A 24,127-nucleotide genomic window follows, 5' to 3' on the forward strand; every position below is an offset into this window, starting at 1 on the left:
ACGACTTACTTGAGATGCTAGACCTTCGAGGGTTCTCGGTCCTGGGCTACGCAGATGATATTTCTGTGGTAGTCAGGAGCAGGCACGAGACAATCGTTGCTGAGCTCATGCAGGAAGCACTCAAGATCATAGAAAAATTTGTTAGAAGGGTAGATTTTATTGTGAACCCTTCTAAAATATAATAACTCTGGTCTATTTACTGGGAGGAGCGTCATAGAGAGCTACAAAAATCTTCGAATTTTTGAAAAAACTCTGGATGTGTCGAGTGTGGTTAAGTATCTGGGCGTTGTCCTAGACTCCAGACTCACTTGGAAAGCACATTTAGACAAAACTTCACTAAAGGCAGAACAGGTTCTTTGTGGAATTACTAAAACTTTTGGGAAGACATGGGGTTTACGCCCCAAAATGACCCATTGGCTTTATCTAGGAACAGTCATTCCTAATATGACTACAGTGCGGTAGTGTGGTGTAGGAAAACTGAACAACAGACGGCCATCAACGCTCTGCCAGGGCGCAAAAACTGGCCTGTCTGTTGATTACGGGGTCTTTAGCAGTGGCCCTACTGCCTGGGAATCACCAAGAGTGCAGTTCGTGCGGCTTCCAGAGACTGGATCTGAAGAGAACATGAAAAGAACATGGTGAAGTGTCCTGGGGTCAAACTCTGCAAGACTATGATTGTCTTGGTTGTGTAAACAAAAAGCCAAAGTGAATATGTGCTTGGACAGAAAATATATTACTCTGATCACAGATCTATTAACGGGTGCATCTGTTCAAGGCTTATTAGCTCAGATCCGTGGTGCAGATTGTGTCTGGAAGAGGAGGAAACGGCCTCTTATTTGTCGTTCCATTGCGTTGCAATCGAGTGATTTCGCTATGAAACCCTTGGATCTTTGAGACCAAAGGAGATAGTAGCGCAAAAAGAACTAGTAGGGAAAGTCCTCAACCTCTTTAGTAAGGGGAGGTTTCGTCTACTAGATCCAAAGGGGGAAGACACAATTAGCCTCTTTTGGCTGCGGTGCCATGGGGCGTAGGTCCCACCCCGATAATCTTATTTCTAATCAGAAAGTTCTTTAGTCATTTCCGGTTTTGAGTATCGTAGCTTCTAAGTATTTACGGTGTAAGTTATTACCAGTTACACTCGATTAGAAAGTGAACATATTTCTAATTGAAGTATACTATTTGTGATGATAAAGGTTGCGATTTTAAGTAAGAACACAAATTTAACAAACATTAAACAGGAAACTACGTTTTTTCATTATTATTTTTATTATTTATTATATATTTTTTCCCCCTTTAAGGAAGCTTGATGGGAAATTTATACATGAAAACTGTTTCCATTTTTATCTCTGCAAAGAAATAGAAAAATTTTCCTTTAATGTGCCCACCACTCAGAGGTGCCCCATTGAAGTAATTGTATAACAAAGCAACCTGAGAGGAGCTCTCAGCTAACCAAATAGAATAACCATGCTGCGCTCTGATAATGGGCACTTCCTTCTCCGTGAGAATATATTTAGGGGCTTTATAGCCTTCTTGCGTGAAGTCATGTGAACTCATCTTGCAAGTGATTAATACTCTTGCGACTCAGATTGTTACATTCGGGTAATTGCATGTGGCTCAGCGATATTGGTAGAGATATTTGGCCACAGAGACTGTTTAATATACTGGACAACCTGAAAAAAATTGTTTATAACTAAAAAGCTTGTATTTTATAGCTCAGATGCTCTATCAGACTTCTAGCATACTCTTGCCTCGCAGTCAGAATCTCCAGATCACAGGCGTTATTTACTGAATAGAGCAAATGGTAGACGGGGTAGGATGGTAGGTGGGTTGCACTTGGTTCTGCGTGGTAGTAACTATTTCTGCTTTCACCACACTTTGCTGGACTTCCTGCTCGACCCGACTCAGTTTCAGTCCTAATCGTTCAGCACAGATTTTCTGAATAGTCAGTTTGACCTGAAGAAAATTTCGACCAATACTATTGCATTCTGGACAGAACTTAAAAGTAAAATTATCATTTCTCTATTAGGAATAAAGTTGGAAATCGTAACGTACATTTTCACCAGTCCTCGCTGAGATGCTGTGAGAAGAAAGACTGTTTTCGTTCGCGAATTTTATATGCTTGTCCATGCTGACCGACCTCTGATGCTCCATGTCACCTGGAATCATAAGAACGCATATTTCTAGTATCTAATTAACATGTGAAGTCAGCCTTAGAAATATGTAGCTATAGTAGAAGCCTAAATAATTGGCGGTCATCCCCACTCCATTGCCTCTCAGACAAACGTCATTAGGGAAAAGGTATGTTGCCGGTTTGAATATATCATAGTGTTCCGTACGTTAATGTTAAATAAAATTGTCAAAAATTAGTGCATCAGTTTTTGTTTTAACAAAAATAAATTAATTGTTTTCATAAATATATTGCAACCTTATAAAATGAATTTCTTAACATAAGTAATGTACTAGTCAAGTTCTAACAATGAGAAATCTACTTTTTCAACACATTCATAACTTATTTATGCACATGCTCAGTGAGTATACGAGAAAGTTAATGGCACGCATTCTATGCTTACTTACTACGCTTAGAGGGTAGAACTTGACCTTGGACCTCGGCTGTAGATCTCACATGTGCAAGATGACCTTTCGTTCTATAATAGCTGTAACTGATTAATACCTTCTACATGGAGATCCAAAAATGATTAGCTACTCATCTTTAATAGATGGTTTTATTTCGCGGAATGTACTTTGCTAGGGAAGCCGCGCGTTTGAATAAAAACTCTGCTCTCCTGTAAAGAATAGTTCATGTAACTCAGAGTTTTTGGGTTCGAAGCTTCCTAAAGAAAAACTGCGTTCAACTGTAACTCCATATTTTTTTAAACCACCCAGGCGCTGCAGTCCGAACAGCACTCTTAACAACCACGCCCTTCCTCTGCCAAGATTCGATTCCGTCCTGAAATTACTTCTCTCCCAACCCAAATAATCACGAATAGATGTTTCCTTATTCTTCATGGAAATATCTCAAGCTTTAAAACCCTGAAATTTAAAAAACGAAATTCTTTGTCACGGAACTAAAAATACCATGTGTCCTAAACGAGAAAGAATCGTGTCGCCTTCTTGTTTAAATTCTCATTCTGAAGTCGTGCTTTGTATGGCCTTTCTCTATATTCTTCAATCAAATTTGTGGTAATCCGCAATTTCTTTCAATTCATTCATTGTTTTAAGAAATCTACATATCTTAAATTAATGGAGTTTAATGCCAGTACAAAAATACGTCAGGAAGTTGAGAAAAATCTTACAAAAGTTGGCACTTATCTACACAAACTGAATATAAAACTTAAGCAAAGAAAATGACAAAAAAAGTTACGTAAATCGCATAAATAAATAAAAGTTCAGTTAATAACCGATGATGCATGTGGAAACAATATGGTCTAATTACAATAAATGTTCTGAAGTAGACAGATCCAGTCGTATTTAAGAAAGAGAAAAATATTCAGGAAATTATGTATACAATTCATAAAGTTAAAATTGCAGACATGAAGTCTTAATAAAATTTGTAAGTATCATTAAAATTAATTGTTACAGTGTAATATAATGGTTAAAATAGTATACTTACTTTTATTAGCTATTAAGGCAATATTCGGCGAAGAATCCATTTGTAATTTCCTAAGGGCAGCCAGCCAGTCGTTGACTCTAATGAAACTAGCTGCGTTCGTTATGTCGTACACCAACAGGATAATCTGTAAGTGATGTATGAACTTCATTATTTTATTTCAAGTAATTATTACAACGAAAACAGAGAATTACGAGAAAACAAAATACTGCTTTTAATTCATGAATTGGGTGGAAAGTTGAACGATTTTTGGATATATTTCGATGTATAATTTTTGCTCTGACCAACTGCTCTTAGTGGAACAGACTGATGAGATTAGGGATGTATTCTAGATATGTCGATTTTCTGAGTGTGAAAGATCATCGGGTAAAGGGTGCGTGTCGTCAGAGTTGAAAGCACACTGTACGTGATGGAGTTGCCAACATTGTACACAAATAATTAAAACTAATTAAAATTGTTTAATATCGTATTTGGTTTTTGTGGGTCGACTGGCAGTTGAGAATGTGTTTACATGAAAACAGTAATGTACTATACTCACGTGAGCACCATACACGTAGTTTTCCAACATGGTGCTGTTCAGTGACTGTCCGCTCACGTCCCAGATGATGAGTGTAACGTTTTTACCATTTCTAATCTCTTGCCGATGCAAAACGAAATCTACACCATACGTTGGATAGTACTGTCTACAGAATTCATTTTGGCAAAATCTTGATACTATACAAGTCTGAAATGAAAAATTAATTGAATTAAAAAACTAGTTCTTTTCTGCAAACAATAAGGCAGAGACTGCCCTACTGGAATGCGTTTCTAAACTCAGTGAACAGATCGATCAGTTTAACAAAACATCAATAACAGCAAAGACCCTAGAATTACCAACTCAAGATCCTTGCCGTTTGTGCCACATTCATTCTTGCTTTTCTGATTTTCTAAAATCTCCCCTACAAACCAGAAGCATACAATAAACCCCTTCCACTCTCTGGAATTCGCTTTTTGACATTCGGCATGCTCCTACATTTTACATCTTTTAATCCTTCTTCTCCAACTAAACCGACATTAAAACTTAAATGCGAAATATCCTAACGCTAGATTTTTAATTGCAAAAGATTTGAATTTAACTATAACTAAATTCAGTAAGGATTCTTTAGTTAACGATAAAAAGTATATAACCTTAAATAATTGTTTAGTTCATTTGTTAAAACTTAAGTATTGCAATCATGTTAACAACGTTTATGGTTGTACTCTGGTATTACTAACACATCTTCAAAAATGCAAGTACTCTCAGTTATCATGTTATTTAAAGGAAAATTTCGAACTATGACTCTTAACGGAATAAACAGTATTGATAAATTCGAATCTTTATTGTACTCCATTTTGCAAAAGGCATGTTGAATTTGTTGCCACTATAAATATCATTAAGTATCCTTAACAGAAATGGTTCTGAATACAACGCTAATTTCTTATTACAGACCATACTAACTCACAGATAAAGTAAAGATCTTAGATCTGAGTGCTAAAAACTACTGAATAATAATATTGAAAACTAATAATAGAGTATAGTTTATAATTATTAGTACCATTTTTTTTTTTAAATAATAGATCTTTTTGGAATTACTTCCTTGTTGCATTCAGTGAAATATTATAACGGAACAGAATTATTTGATTTATTTTCTACAATGTGTACACTGACGATGTTTCAAATTATGAATTTCTTGACACTTCTACGTTCAGTTGGACTAGGATTGGAAAAAGAGGTTTGAAAGTTCTCGAGATTGCTTTCTTTGAAGGAGGTGAAGTTTAGCTCTTCTCTTCAGAATATTTTTGGTAACATTGTAATCTGCATGAGTACCAAATGAATGTACCTTAGAATTAGGAAATAGTCTCGGGAAGTGCGATTGTTCCCAGAAAAGTGCCCCTTCTAGAAGAACCAAAAGGTTCCTTTGAACTCAGACATGTTTAGCTGACCACTATGGATAGAAAACTGATCCTACTGCAGGTCTGACCAAGCGTGACGACATTCAGTTATTACATCATATGTGCAATATGACGTAAGATATCTTTTTTGTACAACCTCTTAGACAGAGAAATCATGCGAGAGTTAATACCAGAAGTTAGTGTGATCATAAAGGCACTTGGCCCTTCAGTGAGCTACTTCTTGAGTCCTAGTGGATTCAAAACAAATACATTCGGCGAAAATTGAAGAGACAGGATTGTTGTACGAAATGCTGCAAGTGGAAATAGATTACCCAGCAGCCGTGGACCAATTTCCAAGTTTTTCAAAAATTAATGAATTTAACTTAATCTATAGAAGTCACTTCACTGACAATCAACTGAACCAGTCATCTTATGTTATTATTGAATTTCTAGAGAGGAAGTATTTAATCATGAAAGAAAATCGCCAGATTTCTATAAAATTACTTAAAGCAGTTCATTAATCATATTGTTGAACAGGAAACTATTTTGTTCATGCATTGTAACTTAATTTTTTCATATTAGTAGTTAGTTGTGAGAAAGCAGCTAAAAGTTGGCAGTAAAGAGCAAACAGTACCTTTCCAGTGGAAGTTTCTCCAAGCAGTACTAACTTCAGCTGTTTTTCAAAGTAGTCCTCGTCGTGCACTAGCGGTTCCATTATAGTGAAGTTCACTAGGTTCCTCATGGGTAGGCTCCAGGTATGTCGGTAAATATGGCTGCAATATCAACTACTGAAGGGTGAAACATATCGCCAGACAAAGTGACAGCTCGCAGACCACCTGTCACCGTTTTCTGTTTGGCTGCGCTAACCTTTACGTTGCTCGTGGCAACCGACACTACGCCCAATGTTGCAATAACCTCTTTAAATAATACATGCACCACATCCGATATTATACAAACTTCACAAGGGGCAGAACAATCTACAGTTTATATCTTACAGTTGCTCACCCCTAACTAAAAATTAAATACACATTTGGTACATATTCCGTACACTGTATGAAACATTGGTTTTAATCTAGTTAACCATTGAGAACCATTTACACAATTCACGAAACGGAATACGGAGAAAAAAAAAATAGTTTTTTACTTTTACGGCAAGTGGACAGTTAGCACAGTGCTGTTTCTGAATGCAGTATTTATTTATCAACGGATAAAAACCAATTATATAATCTGTACACAGTGTACACGGAACATCTCTCATATGCACAAAACATACAAGTTGCATATGTATGTATTTAATAAACATAAAAAAATTTAAAATTCATGAATTATAAACCAAAAGGAAAAAAAAGTGAAGATCTTGTTTATTTTATTTATTTATTTTTTTTTTTTACTGGCACTTGCCATAGTTATTCAACTATTGCACGCGGCCATTGCAATCAACTATTGGAAGCAGCAATTTGTTCAGCACTAGATGTTTGATGTTATCTTCACGATCTTTCTTTTTTGGTCCTTTCCGTGAAGGCTTTAAAATGAAGCTCACTTTGAGCAACGCGATTGTTCATCTATATCAACTAACTATTCTCAACAGGATACAACTGATTGTTGGAACTTGTTTGGTAATTGTTTACCGTAACACAAATTGTTTATGAATTAATTCAATAATAAGTCCATTCTACCGCCATTTAAAACTTGTCGGAAGTCATTTAGTTCAGTAAAGCTTAAATTGGCGCGAATTGAATAAAGCGATTGTGTTTGGCTTGCCAAGGGCGGATACCGATTATGGCTGTTTGCACATCCATTGTTGGCTGATTAGCGCTGCAGTGGAATTAAATTATCTTCCAAGGGGCGACCCACTGTAGGAAAGTAATCTCTAATATACAATATTACAGTTGGCTCTCAACATTTCGTAAATTACTAAGGGAAGTCACTCTCACCACTTCTTCTTGCTGCAAACGTTAAATAATTCTAGATTATAAAGTAAGAGTTAAAGGACACTTCAGTGTAACGAACCAGAAATGGCTGTTCCACCCTCGTTTGGTAGCAGCATTCACCTCCGAACTCCAGAAGAACCATCTAAAATCGCTTTCCTAAATAAAATATTTGAAATAAACAAAATTGACAGATTAATGTTGTTGTAGAGGAAGATTTAAATTTTTGATTTTAATTTAACTAATTATTCCTTCGAACTTAAATGAGTGATAGAAGACAAAGAATCTAATAAAGTGGTACATAATTGATTTCAATTAAAGCCATCTGTATGGCAGATACAGGATAATAACTCAACAGTAACTAATTCCTAAATTCCTACCTGACATTTAGGTAAGAAAGATGACTAGTACAGTTTTTAATTTCACAAAAGACCCTTTGGTCGATGTACACTTCGTTTTTCCAAGGACTGAATAACGCTTTTAAGTGGTTAGTCTAACATACAAAAGCTCCAGCTCAATCTTAGAGCCAACAGGTCTTGATCTTTAAGCCTCAATTATTTGTAAAACTTGAAACTCAAAGTGTTAAATCTAACAGAACATCATTCGGGTACTTTTATTTAGAAGTAAAACGAAATAGAAGCAATTTTTTTTCGAACAGTTCTTCGGGTAGATTCAGGCAGAAGATTTCCCCATTATTTACCATCCTTTCTTCTTGCGTATTTCTAAAGTGCCAGAGGTTGCAAACAATCAAACAGATATAAAATCTTCACCAGTGGGTACACGCGTAGAGTTATATTACCGACAACTGCCTGAGGTCCACCCTCAACCGGCCCAAATTCAGAAAGCGGGCATCACAACCTAGAAAGCTATCTCCAATATTATGTTACATCCCTGCTGGCTCTTCGTGACGCCACTAGTGAAGAGAGAAATTAGTTGGTTCATTAACGATACTTATCCACTGGATTGATTACATTGTCATTCTGGGGGCGCTATGACGCCATTCCGCCTCCAACAAATCTTTTTTCTAGTGAACTTGTTTAATATTGAGCTCCAATGAGCTCTTTTTTAAGTATAAATTCTAAGTTTTATGAAAGTTCAATTCAGTGAATTGCAGTAATATAAAGTCTTTAATCAGATATTTGCAACTATAATTCAGGAAAGTTTTGTTATAATTTTTGTTCTTTTTACCAAACTATTTTAGAAAGTACTGCGATCGTGTCCAATACTAAGTAAACTCCATTCACCGGAAATAATCACGACTCAGTGTCTAAAAAATTGGTTTTTAGTGGTGTTTGTGTGAGTGTGTGTGTGTATCGCACAGGATATCGCAGGAAAAAACATAGAAGTTATAGTTATAGTTTCGTTTGCGATCTGACTGTAACTTAGCGCTCAAAGCTACTATTAAAAATAAGGAAAAATTTTAAATAAATTTACAATATGGATATGATTACGTAACAGTGGAAAAAATATATTTCGAAAATTTAACTTCCACAAACATGAAATATAATAATTAAAAAAAACAAACTGAACAAAGGTCACAGAAAGTAATGAATAAAAATGCCGTAATGAAGGATTTCTTCTAAGATTGTAAACAAACATAAATTCAAAGCAAAAAATTCACATTATAAGATTATTGTTAAAGCAAAGGTTACTGAGAGAATGGCAAGCACAGTTGTATTTGTCATCCAATGTTCGTTTTTTCGCTCATATGTATATTGTAATATCCATCATTACCTGCGTTAATTTGCACACTAACCTTCACGGATTAATGTGATCTGTAGCCTTTAGTATGGTTTCAAGGAAGCAGTGGATCAGTCCGAGTGGCAACTCTCCTAATTGATAATGTAATAGAGATGTTATCTGCAGATATAAATTTTATTCATTTTACATTAATGTCATTTAGGAGATTTTTATTACCTTGAATTACACTGACTGGACTGTAGATAAAACAATTATACTGAATGAAATAATCACTTTATTGCAACCAAAAACTCTTTATTATCTAATTGCAGATCATTTAATGTTCGCGGATGTACGCGAAATTCGGCAACAGTTCGTTTGCACACGAGTTAGACATGGTAACAGCGAGATTTTATTCCAATTCCTCTTCCACTCAATCTTGCCTGAGTGTTTGGCATGTAGTCATTTAATAAGATTCAGAAATCCTTATTTTTTTGTTTCTGCCATACATCTTCCTGTCCTATAGTATGCTTTAAAAAAAAGGTAATTTTAATGAAGACCATATTACGTTAGGTGATCATCACAGAGCGGGCAGGTTGTGGCGGACTATACGACACATATTACGTTACGTGATCATCACAGAGCGGGCAGGTTGTGGCGGACTATACGACACATATTACGTTACGTGATCATCACAGAGCGGGCAGGTTGTGGCGGACTATACGACACATATTACGTTAGGTGATCATCACAGAGCGGGCAGGTTGTGGCGGACTATACGACACATATTACGTTAGGTGATCATCACAGAGCGGGCAGGTTGTGGCGGACTATACGACACATATTACGTTACGTGATCATCACAGAGCGGGCAGGTTGTGGCGGACTATACGACAAAATCGAAATAAAAGGAACCGCGGATTTATATATACATATATAACGCAAAAACTAAAAATCTCTTTATTATTGCGGCGGCAATGGGAAGTATTCAATTCAAAATTCATCAGGTTCCAGTTTAGGGGGAGATTTAGCCCTTCAATTGTTCTACTGCCTGGAAGGACTATCGACTGAGGAAATCCAAGAGAATTTCTGCCAACCCGTCGAAAGCACGACTAAGGCATGCGGTAAGGTAGTAAGGTCGTGAGGCATGCAGGTTCCAAGACATCAAACAATGACCCCACATCATTTCTAATTCTGCCTTTATCGAAATGATCGAAGATTGGAGATGAGAAGTGAAAGGCATTCTGTCGAGCGCCGTTACAGAAGGACTAGGTAACACAGGAATTTGGTTTAAGTCAACTCTGATCTTTAGGTAAGGCAGATTAAGTGCTGATCGGTAAGTCGACGAAATCATAAAAGCAGTTTTGATACCCTAGTGGAAAGGACAACTGCTGTCATCTTCCTGCAAGCAACATTCCATCGATCATTTTGGTTTGAGCGCAATTTAAGCCCTCAGCACTTAAGAAAACCACTTGGAGTGGCTGTGTCTCCTTCAGCAAGCCTAGTAGGAAGTGCCACAAGAAAACATGGATCACCTCCTTCATATTTAGAGAATTATTTGTTCACTTTTGTTACAATATCTACTACTACTTGCTACTTACGCAACTTCATCCCTCCCCCCCCCCGTATTGAAATCATTTTCTACCTGGGTTTTCGCATATGAAGTATGAAATTTTCAAGCTTGCAACTTTACTCCGTTTGGTTGGTGCAATTATTTTACTCGCAGCTTACGTCCTTCTCACGTGTTAAATACCAATAGATAACCTTTAAGACAAATATATTGTAGAGTTTGGAAGGCTAAAAGCCGATTTGAAACTTTGGTACAAAAATGGAAGGACTAGAAAAACTTAGTAAAAAAGGTTTAAAATAGATTGTTTTTTCTAATTTCTAAAAAGGAGAAAGGATTCTTTCTTACGAAGAAAACAGCTCTGGTTATAAGCTTGCTTAGCCATGCGCCTCCAGTAAGGTAGAGTGCGTTCCAACAATGTGTGCCGAGAATCGTGACATAGGGACTACGAAGCACTATGGCTGCAATGTATGAACATAGGAGTCCTAAAAGTTTGACAATTGCAACGTTCGAAAAAATTCAAAAACTTGCAATGAACCTACGAAATTGCTTTGTCTGACTCTTTTAATAATTATCATCAATTATTTTCCTAAAGATCCAAATGTCTCTTCCGGGTTCTTTAGGCTTCCCCCTCCCCCGTGCTATGTCTAAGTTTTAACCATGCTACCGACCTTGGAAGCTGGCGACGCTATAATATATCGTACTTACATCTTTCTATAAAATTACTTATCCCCGGCGATAATTACCACACCTAGGTGCTCAGGTTAACTACGAGTATATTTGGCTACATTGTACTAAGGATAAAATTTTATGAATATTCATAACCTAAAGTCTTTTTAACTTTTCTTAATGTTAATACGGTTTTGTTTATATTTTATTATTTAATTATTAGAGAAATCATGTTGGCAAATTATTTTGTAAACACGTACACACAAAGAATAAAATTTCCATTTAGAAGCGATTTTTTGTATCCGCGGCGATGAATATGTTTTTCCTTTTTTTAATTTAATTATTTCTATTTGCCAAGCTCTGCTAAAGGAATGGTTTTTAAATAAAAAAGTAATGCCGAAAAAAAAATATCTGGGAGCGCCGCTGGTCTAGGATTTTTTTAGCATTATTTATCAGACCACACCCATCTAAATCTAGATGGAACACATATCTATAGAATCTAGAAATTCATTTCACTCAACTAAATTGCGACAATTGCTTATTAATAGTAACTTTGCTAATGAAGGTTAGTAAAATATTTATAAAGAAGGTCAAAATATTTACTGGAAAGATGAACCAGGAAATGACTGCAGCAGGAGTTCGACGTTGCATTAGAAGAAAGAGAGACCTTGGAATCTGCTACCAGACGGCGGTAATTGTAAGTCCTGCCCCCCACCCGAAAATCTAAACTGAGATTGAGACCGAATGAAGTTACAGTTGGAACCGAACTGTTTCACCAGTCGGCAGCAGTCGGTAGTTACCGAGACTGCAGATTATTCTCTGACAGCTGCAAACACACCTGCGTGTCACACTTTTAAAGCGATTGGAAATTGTATTTGACTGGCCTAAAGAGCAACACAAAACATTTTCTTGGTTTTCATACCGATTTCCTGCTCACAAATGAATGAATTTATACAAAATCATGTTTGAATGCTCAGCTCTCCGAATAAACGAAGCCCAATTAAAAGACTGCCGGTTTTCCTAGCCTCCTACGCTCCACTTATGAGCGACAATACTACTTGAAAGTCTTGGGTCTACGAAGGCCACCATTCGGAAATTTCCCTTTGGGTGGAGAAAAACGCACTTTGAGGATATTTTCAACTACAAACTAAATATGCCAGTTATAAACTCTCTGATACACTACCCTGACTAAATCAAATTTTGATGGTATTTTTTATTAAAGCATCTTACATTTAAATAAGAAATCTGAAGATGTCTATATCACGAGGGGCAGCACTAAAATCTAGTTATCCTTTTTCTCTCTCATCTACTTTTATAAACGAGGCTAACATACATACATACATACTATTTCTTAGGAATTACTTTTTGGATTTTGGGCGTTTCAAAACAAAATGTTTCTGGCCCGCAGCATAACAAAGGAAATATAGATTTGTACTTTGTGATGTGAGCAATAGCTCAGATCTTGGACCACCACTTTTTGGAAACGTGTTTAAGAAAATTGCATTAATTAGTTATGAAATATATCCTTCATAATTAATTATTATAATTAATAATTAATGAGGCCAGCTTGAATCAATGATTAAGCAGCGTTACAGTGGTCCGGCTGTAGAGGTGGTTGCGCTGGCGACCCCAATAACCTAAGACTCTGACAGATAGCAATCGTCCTTCACACAAAGGAAAACCGCAATGTCTAACAGTTTCACTATTATTTTTAGCTAATAATAGAGATTCGTGTGGTTAATTCAAATATCTGTTGAGAATGCAGGAAAGACATTGACTTGCGGAATTCATTTGTCCTAAATAACGCGTACTCTCGCTGGGACTAGTACGAGATATCATCTCATCTTTATCTAATCAACTTTTACGGTTTTGTTTCTTAGTTCCAGGAATTCTTTCAACATAGATACTAGTGAATGGCCCTAAGAGTTGATCTCGCACATTCTCTGAACTGGAGATGTCTATATCGCCAGGGAATTCGGTTTCCTTCTCTCATATTTTCAAATAAAGGATATCCTTCATGTTGAATATAGCACTAGCTATAAAAGCAGGGGAAAAGGACTGCTGAAGTAAAAATCTAAAAGAACTGGAAGCCAATTCGGTGAAGTATCCTAGTAATTTATCATACAAATAAAGGCAACCCTTTATTTTACCTCTGGTCATAAAAGTAGGCTGTATTGACAGAAAATGTAGTAATCTAGTCTATACGAACTGAAAGTCATTTCGGCGATTTTTCCTAGTATTTTACCACTCACTTCCCAAATAAAGGCAACCCTTTGTGTATATTTTAACGCTGGCCACAAAAATAGGCGACAAAGACATAGAAGTAGAAATCGAGACGAACTACGAGAAGTCAATTCAGTGGCTTTCTCTTGCATTTTATCTCACATTTTAAGAATAAAGGCTATTCTTTATGTTTATTTTACCCCTGGCCTTAAAAGTAGGTGATCGAAATAGTACATGCAATAATCTAGACGAACTGAAAGTAATTCTGGTGATTTTTCCCAGTATTTTACCATTCATTGAAGGGAAACCTTTATGATTATTTTAACCCTTGTTAAAAAGTAGCCGAAATTGTCAGAAAATGAAATAATCTTGACGAACTGGAAACCAATTCCGTTTCTTCCTTTGTATTTTACCTTTCACTTTCCAAATGAAGGCTACCCTTTATGTTTATTTTAGCCCTGGCCATGAAAGCAGAAATCAGATGAATTAGAAGCCAATTCCGTGATTACTTCTTGTATTTTTCCCATTCATTTTCCAGATGATGGCTACCCTTTATGTTTATTTTAGCTCCGGTTGTAAAAGTAGGCGACAAAGACAGAAAAAGTAGAAATCTAGACAAACTGGAAGCCAATTCGTTGAATTTCCTTGAATGTATTCGTTGAATACATTTCCAAAATAAAGGCTACCATTTATCGTTATTTTAACCCTGGCATTAAAAGTAGGTGACAGAGGCTGAAAAAGTAGAATCGTCAAGAACTTTCAGCAAATCGATGTTTTGCTTTTGTATTTTACCATTCATTTTTTAAATTAATGCTATCCTTTTAGGTTTATGTTAGCCCTGACCATAGAAGTAGGTGACAAAGATCTAAAAAGTAGAAATCTAGACCGGGGAGTCAAACTCGAGTCCTTTATGTAACAGCCAAGATTCACGCGGGCCACACCACAATTACAAATTTATTTGATAGGTATGATTCGTAGCATCACATCCCAGAATGCTCTTTTTAATCTTTATGCTATTGCAATCTGTTTACGTTACGTGACTCTGAGAGTTGATGAAACATCGCTTCCGAACGTCGCTGGAACTAGTCAACGCGATTATACAGGCCCATAGTTCTAAGGAAAGGTATTCGTCTTTAGTATTATGCGGCCCGCGAGCTGCCCGTTTGACACTCCTGTGTATAGTGAATAATTGTGGCTACTGACGCAGACTCTATCTTGACCTTGGCCTGGCGCACAGCACTGTAATTCACTGTTCTGCCGCAATTTCAGAGTCATAGTTCCAGTAAACCCATAGTTCCCTCAGTTAAAGTTAAATCACAAGAATAATCTTTACGCTAGATAATATATTTTATGTTAAAGCCTGATGAAATAAATGAGGACAATTAAAGCAAAAATCTGATTCAATTGTTGATTTTCCGTGTCAACTTTATCTTACTAATGGGGTGGGTGTTGGTCCAGTGGAGAGCGTGGCTTAGTGAGTGGGAGATCCCTAGTTCGAATTCCGCGTATGACTGCTTAATATTTGATAGAAAAAATTGTTTATAGTAAAGCATGAGCTTCCGACCCCGTCCACGACACCTAATTGGTAGTTGGAGGTTAAGCCCCGCCTGAAAAAAAAATGGCCGATTACTTTACAATGTGTGATGAACTTTTTTTCTTTTTTTTTATATCGTCTTCCGCCAACTTTCAGAAGTGCCCTTCTCGAATTTTCCTGGGAAGATATTTCCGCTCCTGATCAGTGAATGTACCTAAGAGAATCTTAGGTTTTATGTAAATGTAAGGTGGTGTGAGGATGAGATTCACTAAACTCTTATTTTTTCATTTTAAGTGTGGGATTGAGAGGCTACGTAGAATGGTTAGAGGTGTGACCAAGTTCCTGCAATTCCAGCAATGGCCACTCAATTCAAACTTGTCAAATCTCTCAGGCATGAATCATGGATGCAATAGACTAGGAAAACATTGATCCTTGTCTGGCACTGTTGTTGACGCACAGTTGTTCCAGCTGGGCTTGCCAGTCTATTCCATTTTCAATAATCTTGTAGCATTTTCCTTTCTATCTACCTACAGTTACTGATGTAATGTGTCTGTCTGAAATGTAAATAAGTCAATTTGCTTTGCCAATCATAACATTGGCAATGTTAACAAGTTTAAAGATGTAGTTGAGTACTACTCCCAATAAGTATATTTCCAATATTACTACAGTATTATTATAATTAACTATTGTATTATTTATAATATATCTGCTTTATTTCATAGAAAAATATAAAATATATATATTATAATATATTCTGGAAATGTATTACATTTTCCAATTAGATCAAATTTGTATCAATAATTATATTTGAATAGTATTAATGTATTATTTTTGCCAGCTGCAGTGTACTCAGATTACTAGTTAAACTAAAAATTAATTAATCAAATAGTTTTTGAAAATAATTAATAGTACAGAGTGGGTTTTTTTTTTTGTTTTCTTTTTTTGGCATTGGCTTCCGCCATACAGCCAGCATCGTCTAGTTTGGGTGTTAAAACTGTGTCACAATGAATGCATTGAAATGAGACGCGCTGGGTTAGGCCCAAATGATAACGGTGTTGGTAGTTTGAGATATAAGCGTCTCAACTGCGTCTTATCTTAATACAACTGATCGCGATCATATCGGAGGGATTCCCCGACTGGGAAGTCTTCCTTGTTTGAGTGGAACGCTCTCTCTGCTGTCACTAGAGGAAAACTGCAGCATTCCCAGGCTCCAGGAATTCACAAGCTACCCAACACTGATTCATCGTTTTTTTTTTCTATGTGCATAGGAAATCGAGTAAATTTTCTTAATTTAATTTTCACCAGAAGTTGAAGTTTTGAAGACCATGATTACTAAATTGTGTTTACAATAAGAAATAATAGAATTGTGGTGAGGGCGGGCGTGTTCACCACAGATATGTTGTTTCGGGTGCTCTCACTCCTTGTAAAAGGAAGTAGCGTGGTATTGCCAAAACTTCCAAGCGAAGTTTTCTAACTAAATACATAAAAAAAAATTAGCCCATCTTACGTAACTAAATTTTTTAAACATAGAATTCGTAGTAGACTCTTAGTGAACTTTCATATTATCGTTTTCAATTGCTCTTTGAGAAAAGTTTTACTCACAGTGTAACTTTCTCAGTTGATCAGTTCCACACTAACTAGAATCATTGATCTCCGGAAAAATTCAAACCACAACAGTAGGTTTAACGTAAGTTATGTCCAAAAACCCTTGGCGGTGCACCCTACAATAATTATTACGAAGTCCTTGAGTTTCACATTTTCGGCGAGTGGTATTTTTCCATATTAAGTCAGAGTAATTCTTACTCATAAATAACATTCAGGTATTTGAAACTAAAATAAGTTAAAAGGATACTTTATATGAGATGTAACTTCCACTGAGTCTAAATACTCCACTTAAATCCGAAAGAACGCCCTGGGAAATTTTTTTTACCAAGTTTAAAACAAATCGAACTTTTTTCGACTAAAACCAAAAGAAAATCAATTTTGTAAAGAGAAACTTGAGCACTTGCAGCTGATTAATTTCGGCCAGCAGGATCCTGCCCTAAAGATCTAAACCTTATTGAGTTCTAATAGATAAACCCAAAGACCAATTCCTAAAACAAAGTTTTTCACGCTTTCAGGATCTTAAAACCAACATCTGACAAAACTAAAAATTCAAATTATTGTTGCAGTTTTAACAAACAGTTGGGTGAGTATTAAAGCTTCGCCTGTGTTTTAGGAATAAGGAAGTAATATTTGATTACTTATTACATGTACCAATTACCAATAAATAGCAATTAACCACGCAATATCAGGAATATAATTGATTTAACATTTGTATTGACGGGATTACCCTGTTGGCGATTATTGGCAGTAATTACCGCCCTTCCCCAAGGCAGTCCCCAATAGACCCCCTAGTCAAATAGTGCCTCCCTCCAAGCAACTTCTAATTGCCCACAGATTACAGCACCCCCCACCAATCTCTGGTAAGTTTATACTATCGGGACGTGATGCGGGCACAACATTTTTGTGTCGGCTTAGTCCTTAGTACATCCTGCCCGGAACCAAACTTCTAGTTCAATCTCCTAGTCACCTCCACACTTCCGTTGCCCAGCAAAATTATTTTCTTTACTCTTTTTTAAATTTAGTTCACACATATCTAATCACCTCGGCGAGACTTTCACCAAGTTACTTCTGGTAAGTACCGCAATAGTTTACTTCTGTACTTCAGATCTCCACTGAGGGCGGTCTTCTGAGTCCAAACTGATACTCTTCCCAAGTAAACAGATCAAGTGAAAACACACACCATTTTATCCTTCTAGAAACATTTCAACTCAAACATAATTCCAAATAATAGTGGTGATCTGTAGTTTGTTTTAAGTATCTCGTATGTTTAAAACATGTTAGTTGTACAGGGGTCCCAAACGAAATATTTTTTATTTATTAATGCATTTATTTATTTTTATTAAATGATTTAAGGCGCGTCAACATCTGAGGTTATTGGCGCCGGGAGCTTTTTTCAGTGCACTGGCGGCCTCCAGACAGAGTTCTCTCGTTACAGACTACACTGTCCATCACCGGATGAACAGTGAGCTGTAAGAAGCTCCAAGGAAGAGAAAATCTAAGGGTCAGCAGCTGGATTCGAACCCGGACCTCCGCGTGGGAATCCATTACGCTAACCGCATAGCTAATTCCTTCCCTCATGCCTATTTTTTCAGGGCGGGCTTTACGTCTAACCACCAATTAGGTGTCGTGGACGGAGGCGACTAGCAAACATACATTACTATAAATTCCTCATATTAACCACCATTAAATAAAATCCAAGGCCTAAAGACCGGGAATCGAACCCACTAAACCACAATGCATATTAGCTTCGCAGGTCTCCCCTTCCCTAATGCATTTATTTGTTTGTACATCTGTTCAGACCACTCTTACATATCTTATAACACGCACCTTCAATATCATGCAAACCCTTTCCGACTCGATATTAAGTAGCTGGACTCGAAAACGGGACTAGGCGAGGGAATCCTGTTACTACTGAGCTGATTCCCTCTTTGCTATTAAAAGTATTCAACCCGTTTATTGGCTACATTATGTGGAAAACATCTTTTTAATTGGGTCCGATGGGAAGGATTGCCTCCACTCTCTCCAGTCTCCGGACCCTGATTTTGCTAGGAGGCTTCTTCCAACGTGCCCATCCTTCTGCACTACCCTTCTGTCTCTTTCAAAACGCCCATTCCTGAAAACTGTGCTTGTGTTCCATTCATTTTATGATCTTGCCGTTTTCCCTTAATTTGCTAGACTCCATCTGTCACGCATATAATCCCGTCTAGCCTCTGGTTATTGGCTAGACTACCAACCAATGCCGATCGAACATTTCGGTCGCTATTTTTGGATCTAATATTGATCTTATAATTTCCTTCTCCTAGACTTGTAACACATCGCGTGGTTTTCCCCCCCAGTTTCACTTCCAACTGAAAACTAGCTACTGATAATTCCAGGTAGTCTTACGAATTTGCAAATTAGACTTGGGACTCATCTGCTTGTGGGCGAAGTAACGATTGGGACGTTACATCCGTCATGAATGGAATTCTAATCTGAGTACCAGACTCAAGAGGGTATTTCAATAAATCAGAAAGTAAATAGGTTGGCCAAGAGAACCGCTTCTCTTACCTTTGTTGGTCCTGAACTCGCTGTTGAGGTGCCTCAAAACACATGTCCGACTGGCTACCTTCACAACATATATCCTCCAGTAAGATCTTGGGAATTTAGCCAGGATAAAACCTTAATATGAGGCAGGTAGGTGATTCCGTGGAGGAAGAAACATTCTTCCATCTAATAAGGATAATTTAGGGAGTGAGGAAATTAGGTTGAGGATCTTCAGGTGGAGCTAAAGTGGTTTTCCCTATTAGTTCGGACGTATGTGAATCATAGGGGGTATTTTATTCAGATGAGATTTGGAAAGTTGAAATTTGAGGGTACTTTTTGCCTTCATAAACTTGCTTGAGCATGCGCACAACGAATGAATCAGATTACGAGAAGTAAGCGATATTATTAAAATAAGCGATATTATTAAAATAAGCGGTATTGTTGAAATAAGCGATATTGTTAAAATAAGCGGTATTGTTGAAATAAGCGATATTGTTAAAATAAGCGATATTGTTGAAATAAGCGATATTGTTGAAATAAGCGATATTGTTGAAATAAGCATTCCAGCGAAAAAGCGCTTATACGCCGCCCATTATCAGCAAACTTCAAGAATTTTCAGCAAAACACTGCTAATGGTCCGTTTCGAAATGTTCAGAAATTCTACCTCTGGTAGAAGACTTTTGAAACCATATAACAGAGTGCTAGGAAAAGCCAGTCCATGCTATAAAATAAGGAGACGAAGGTCGAAGAATGCCACTACAATTCAACAATTATTGAAGAAGTTGAAGTAGAAGAAGTAACCTCTTGAGCGATATTTTTTCTGAATCTCCCTCCTAAAAACCCTGTATTGACGTTTCTTTAAACTTGAAGCTCTAATTACGCATGTAAAAAATAATTTTGAATTGAAAGCTTCCTGTGACGTTCGTTTTGGAACTAGTTTCATGACGTCCATCTTCTAAAAACCACTTTTTTGGGCTGTGAGAACCTCAGAATGATATCGAAACTCGTTTCAATTTGATCTGACAGTACAGTAAGAGAAATCTTGGTTCGATTTCAATGTCAGTGAAACCTGTTTGAGGTAAAAGTGAAGACAAAGCAACGAAGCCCATCAACAACCTTAAGAACCAATGGGGTGTATTTCAAACAAGCGCACCGTTTGTGGGGTTTAGTGTTACTTTCTCCAACCTTAGCGCTCTACACGGACAGAACTTTGTTAGAAAGTGGACTTCTGAAAGGTTCTGGGAAATTAAATCGTCTGGATTCCCCTTAATCTAAGCCTAGAAGAGCTATAGGTGTTCGTAATGGGATCCTACAGGAAGAGAAGCCGTGCGAGCTCTGAGCTCATGGGCGTGAGATCGGAAATGGTTTTGGAGTTCTCAGTAAGCTAATGTTTGGACAGAAGTAATTCAGTTGCTAATTAGGTTATCGGACATATTGGCTCTAAAGTAATGAGATATCCAATAATCTGGCAAGAACCGTTCTTTTTTTGGGGTTTTCGCCCCGTCAGGACATCAGTTAAAGAACCTAAAAGAAGAGCACGAGTAGCAGACTAAGAGAGTTCTCAATACCATCCGAGGATTTAGCGTCGCTAAGACCAGTTGATAATCTGCTAGACCAGACGTGTTACGGTAGAGCACTGAAAAAGCTGGGTCTAGAATTAGACGACGTCGCCTCTCGGGAAGACAGAGAAGTCTTCTATCTTGATAGATGGCAATGTCGCCTTTCAGAAAATGTAAGCTAAGGTTACATAAGGGTTAGTTAATTCGATACTTTCAGAATTTTGAAGTCACGAATAGCCTGCCTGAAAGCTTACAGCATCCCAGGTCTCCTCAGAAAAGTTAAGTTTGCGAGGGGATTAAGGAGTGAGAAGATTAAGCGGGGTAACCGATTTCTCTGATTGAGTTGTGGATGTTCCAGCACAGTTACTGCGCTGCCATTCAAGTTTCCATTTCTCTTCAACTCTTTCGAGTCACTAATTCAGAACATGTCCACGACAATCGAACATGTTCGCCGATGAAACAATCTTGCTCATTGAGAAAGAACTGCATTTTAGTAAATAAAAGCTACATTTCAAAAACAAAAAATAACTGTGCACTTCAAACGAGTTCCTCTCACCCCAACTTACACACACACACACAAGTTAAATTCTCTTGAATCTTGGAATTTTTATTAGGAAATTGTGAAATTGTTGATTTCAATGTAGAGCCTTGCTGCACTAGAATGGCACAGACGGGGGACGTCACACCTCTCACAAAGTGATTGGTGAAGTCCAGGTTCCAAAAAGTACAAAATCAATGCTAGTGAAAAATGTGTCATGGAGTTTTTCTCTTTGTCATCGAGCGGTGAAATAGTTGGTTTTGCCTGACTTCTTTATGGGACACCTTCAGTTCTAAACATTTATCAAACTTGAAGCAAATGTTTAATCTAAACGAAACCTAACGCATAAAGACCTAAATAATTCCTTGAAGAACTGAAATATCCAAATACAATGGCGCAGCAGCAGGCCTGCTTAGCGGCTCGACGTCTGAGGCGGGCGTTAACAATAGAATAAATATAATTATGTAAATAATGTAGTTTCAAAATAAATTAAACAAGTAAAAGCAAAACTGTAGGCAGAAAACACTGTTAAAGATAAAACTAGCGCCCTAGAAAAATATTAACTTGATACTGAATTCCGAATTAGGGAAGCAGTCTAGTTGCTTGCCCTTAGATTTTTATTTCCTAGGAGCAGTTTACTGACAGTAATGATCAGTATTGTCTGCAAGGAGAGACACAGTTCGAGGGTCGGCTGTGCTCTGCGGGCGCAAATGTTCTCAGATGCTGACCCGCTGAAAACCGAATTAACATTTTCTACGTCATAAGATACATATTATGTTACTTCACTTTACATTTTGTACTAATGAAATAACGTAAATTAAGGAAGCTATGAGCAACTTAGCCTTGTTTCCACACTAAAATCCTTATCTTTGAATCACATAAATATGAAACTAACCTTAAATAAATTGTATACATACATATATTGTAATTAATTATGCGAGCCAATAATGACCTTTAAACTGCAAGCATTAAATGAGGAAGCAGCACTTTAGCGATCTCCGCGTTTAACAAATTATAAATAAGTAACTACTATAACCTTTTTAATGTTATAAACCTAGTAAATGAAATTAAAGTAGTGTAAATGATCCCGAATATTAGTAAACACGAACTTCCTAGTCAATGTATCATAGTTATTCTGATCCCACTAGCAGCTAATTAAAGTTTGTATCTAGTATTTATAAGAGACTACACTTTGGGTCATCAGAGTTCTGATTGCCAGCTGAGTTCATGTAACAGCCGCACGCAACCTTGAATCAGCAAGACTCGCAGTTTTTCCTTGTAGTTTGAGTTTGTTGTGAGTTCGGTAACACTGACTGTGAACTGGCCTTCTGTCGTATCGCTCTGACTCACCGTGGAATTTTGCCAATAGAAAATTTCCAATATGATATTACAAGAATATCAATCGCTATTCCCATCGGATATTATTTTCTTATAATTCGTGTACACAATGCATACCGTATATCCGTGTATGTACTTGTATAATTTTCAAAACAAATTTGAACAGAGAAGGGTGGAGCAGGGTTTTTTGGTCAGCATCACACGTGGCTTTAAACGAGACGATGTTCAGTAGCGATCCAAGTCTGTGGAAATAATCGAGATTGGCGGCGTGAAGGATGTTGTGTAAATTTTGGTTTTTGTCACGATAGCGTTACAGCTAATTTCTATCCAATGCTCATCGGTAAGTCTAGTTTTTGTCCCCATGCTTAACGGCCATGCTGGTGCCTTCTTTGAAATTTCAACTGCCCCTCCTGCTGCTCTGTGATGTTTGGTGGTGAATAACTTAACTGAACGCAATTTGTGCAAATAGTTAGACTACTGAAGCAAAGGAGAGGTGACTCAGTTGTATAATTAATTTTAATTTCCCCTTCACTGTCAGATTTAAATTCCAGAGCGGTTGTTCTCAAGAATATCGATTAAATTAGAGTTTGTGTAGGTGAAAGCTTGAACCAGTTAACAATGAAACTATACGGTCTGCCCCAGAACTATCAAAAAAAATAATTTGTAATTTAAATAAATTTGAGGTATGTCACTGGGTAAATTGTTTGTTTGGTATTTCACCCGTTTTAATCCACCGGAATGAGTTTTGTACAGATTTCCTGCTGTCCTTCAACAATTCTGTGTCTTTTCAAATTACAAAAATGCAAATAAAAGATATTTATGATTTTAAAACATACTTTATTTATTAACACTACAATAACTAGTTTTATTTTTACTATTATTGTTCTTTGCCTATTTGGAAACTGCATTTAAACTTCCGGGTGAAATATGTGCGAAAATAGTCAAGGAAATCTCCTTCTGAATTAAACTGAAAAGTTGTTTTCTATAAAATTTGGGTATTAGTTAAATGTATTAATGGCTTCGGCAAACATAACTTTCTAAGTGATTGTTAAGGAATAACCTTTAAATGTAGACCTTTCACTACAAATAATGTAGAAATGGGTCCTCTCTGGCTGCTTTAATTTCGAGAAATTCCCCTTTCTTGAGGTCATCGAGTTTGTAGTAGGATTATTTGAAAATACAAGTAGGCTTTTAAAAATAAGGAAATTCGTTTATTACTTCATTATCAATAATCAACTAGCTAATAACTTGTAAATTAATATCTGGGTGGACGAGATGTCCTCGGCTTGCCGCAACCCCGCCTGGCTTGCGCTCCTCACAGAGGAGGCAGTGATGCTTATGGCGTCTCTTTATTAATTACGTTGGAAATGATAAAAATATTTAAAGAAACAAACTATCAAAAGACATTCGCAAATGACCTTAGCAGTTGATGCGCCAAAAAAAAT

The 24,127-nt window shown here is 36.9% G+C and overlaps 2 protein-coding genes across 4 annotated transcripts in view; one reads left to right on the forward strand and one right to left on the reverse strand.

The window, feature by feature from the left end:
- Positions 1-1,509: 1,509 nt before the first annotated feature.
- On the reverse strand, positions 1,510-12,115 carry LOC141446621 (ras-related protein Rab-28-like). 3 transcript variants are annotated; one of them, XM_074113193.1, is made up of 8 exons: positions 11,966-12,081; positions 9,364-9,656; positions 6,153-9,278; positions 4,146-4,331; positions 3,611-3,734; positions 2,053-2,156; positions 1,749-1,953; positions 1,510-1,670 (listed from the first exon to the last, which is right to left on the reverse strand). In XM_074113193.1, the coding sequence occupies exons 3-7, from the start codon at positions 6,258-6,260 to the stop codon at positions 1,783-1,785; spliced, it is 693 nt and encodes a 230-aa protein (XP_073969294.1). In that variant the 5' UTR covers positions 6,261-9,278; positions 9,364-9,656; positions 11,966-12,081; the 3' UTR covers positions 1,510-1,670; positions 1,749-1,782. The 3 variants fall into 3 exon arrangements, with proteins under 3 accessions (XP_073969294.1, XP_073969293.1, XP_073969295.1); XM_074113192.1 differs by having other exon boundaries at positions 1,743-1,953; positions 11,966-12,080; XM_074113194.1 differs by lacking the exons at positions 6,153-9,278; positions 9,364-9,656 and having other exon boundaries at positions 1,743-1,953; positions 11,966-12,115.
- A 5,495-nt stretch (positions 12,116-17,610) lies between these two features.
- The window catches only part of e (nonribosomal peptide synthetase ebony), a 29,819-nt gene continuing 23,302 nt past the window's right edge, over positions 17,611-24,127 (forward strand). Inside the window, exon 1 of the mRNA XM_074113195.1 lies at positions 17,611-17,795. The gene's annotated coding sequence lies outside the window, so the exon portion shown is untranslated. The remainder of the gene's footprint in view (positions 17,796-24,127) is intronic.

Source organism: Rhodnius prolixus, unplaced genomic scaffold (genome assembly GCF_049639745.1).
Source record: "Rhodnius prolixus isolate KJV_2025 unplaced genomic scaffold, Rpr scaffold_7, whole genome shotgun sequence".
Lineage (NCBI taxonomy): Eukaryota > Metazoa > Arthropoda > Insecta > Hemiptera > Reduviidae > Rhodnius > Rhodnius prolixus.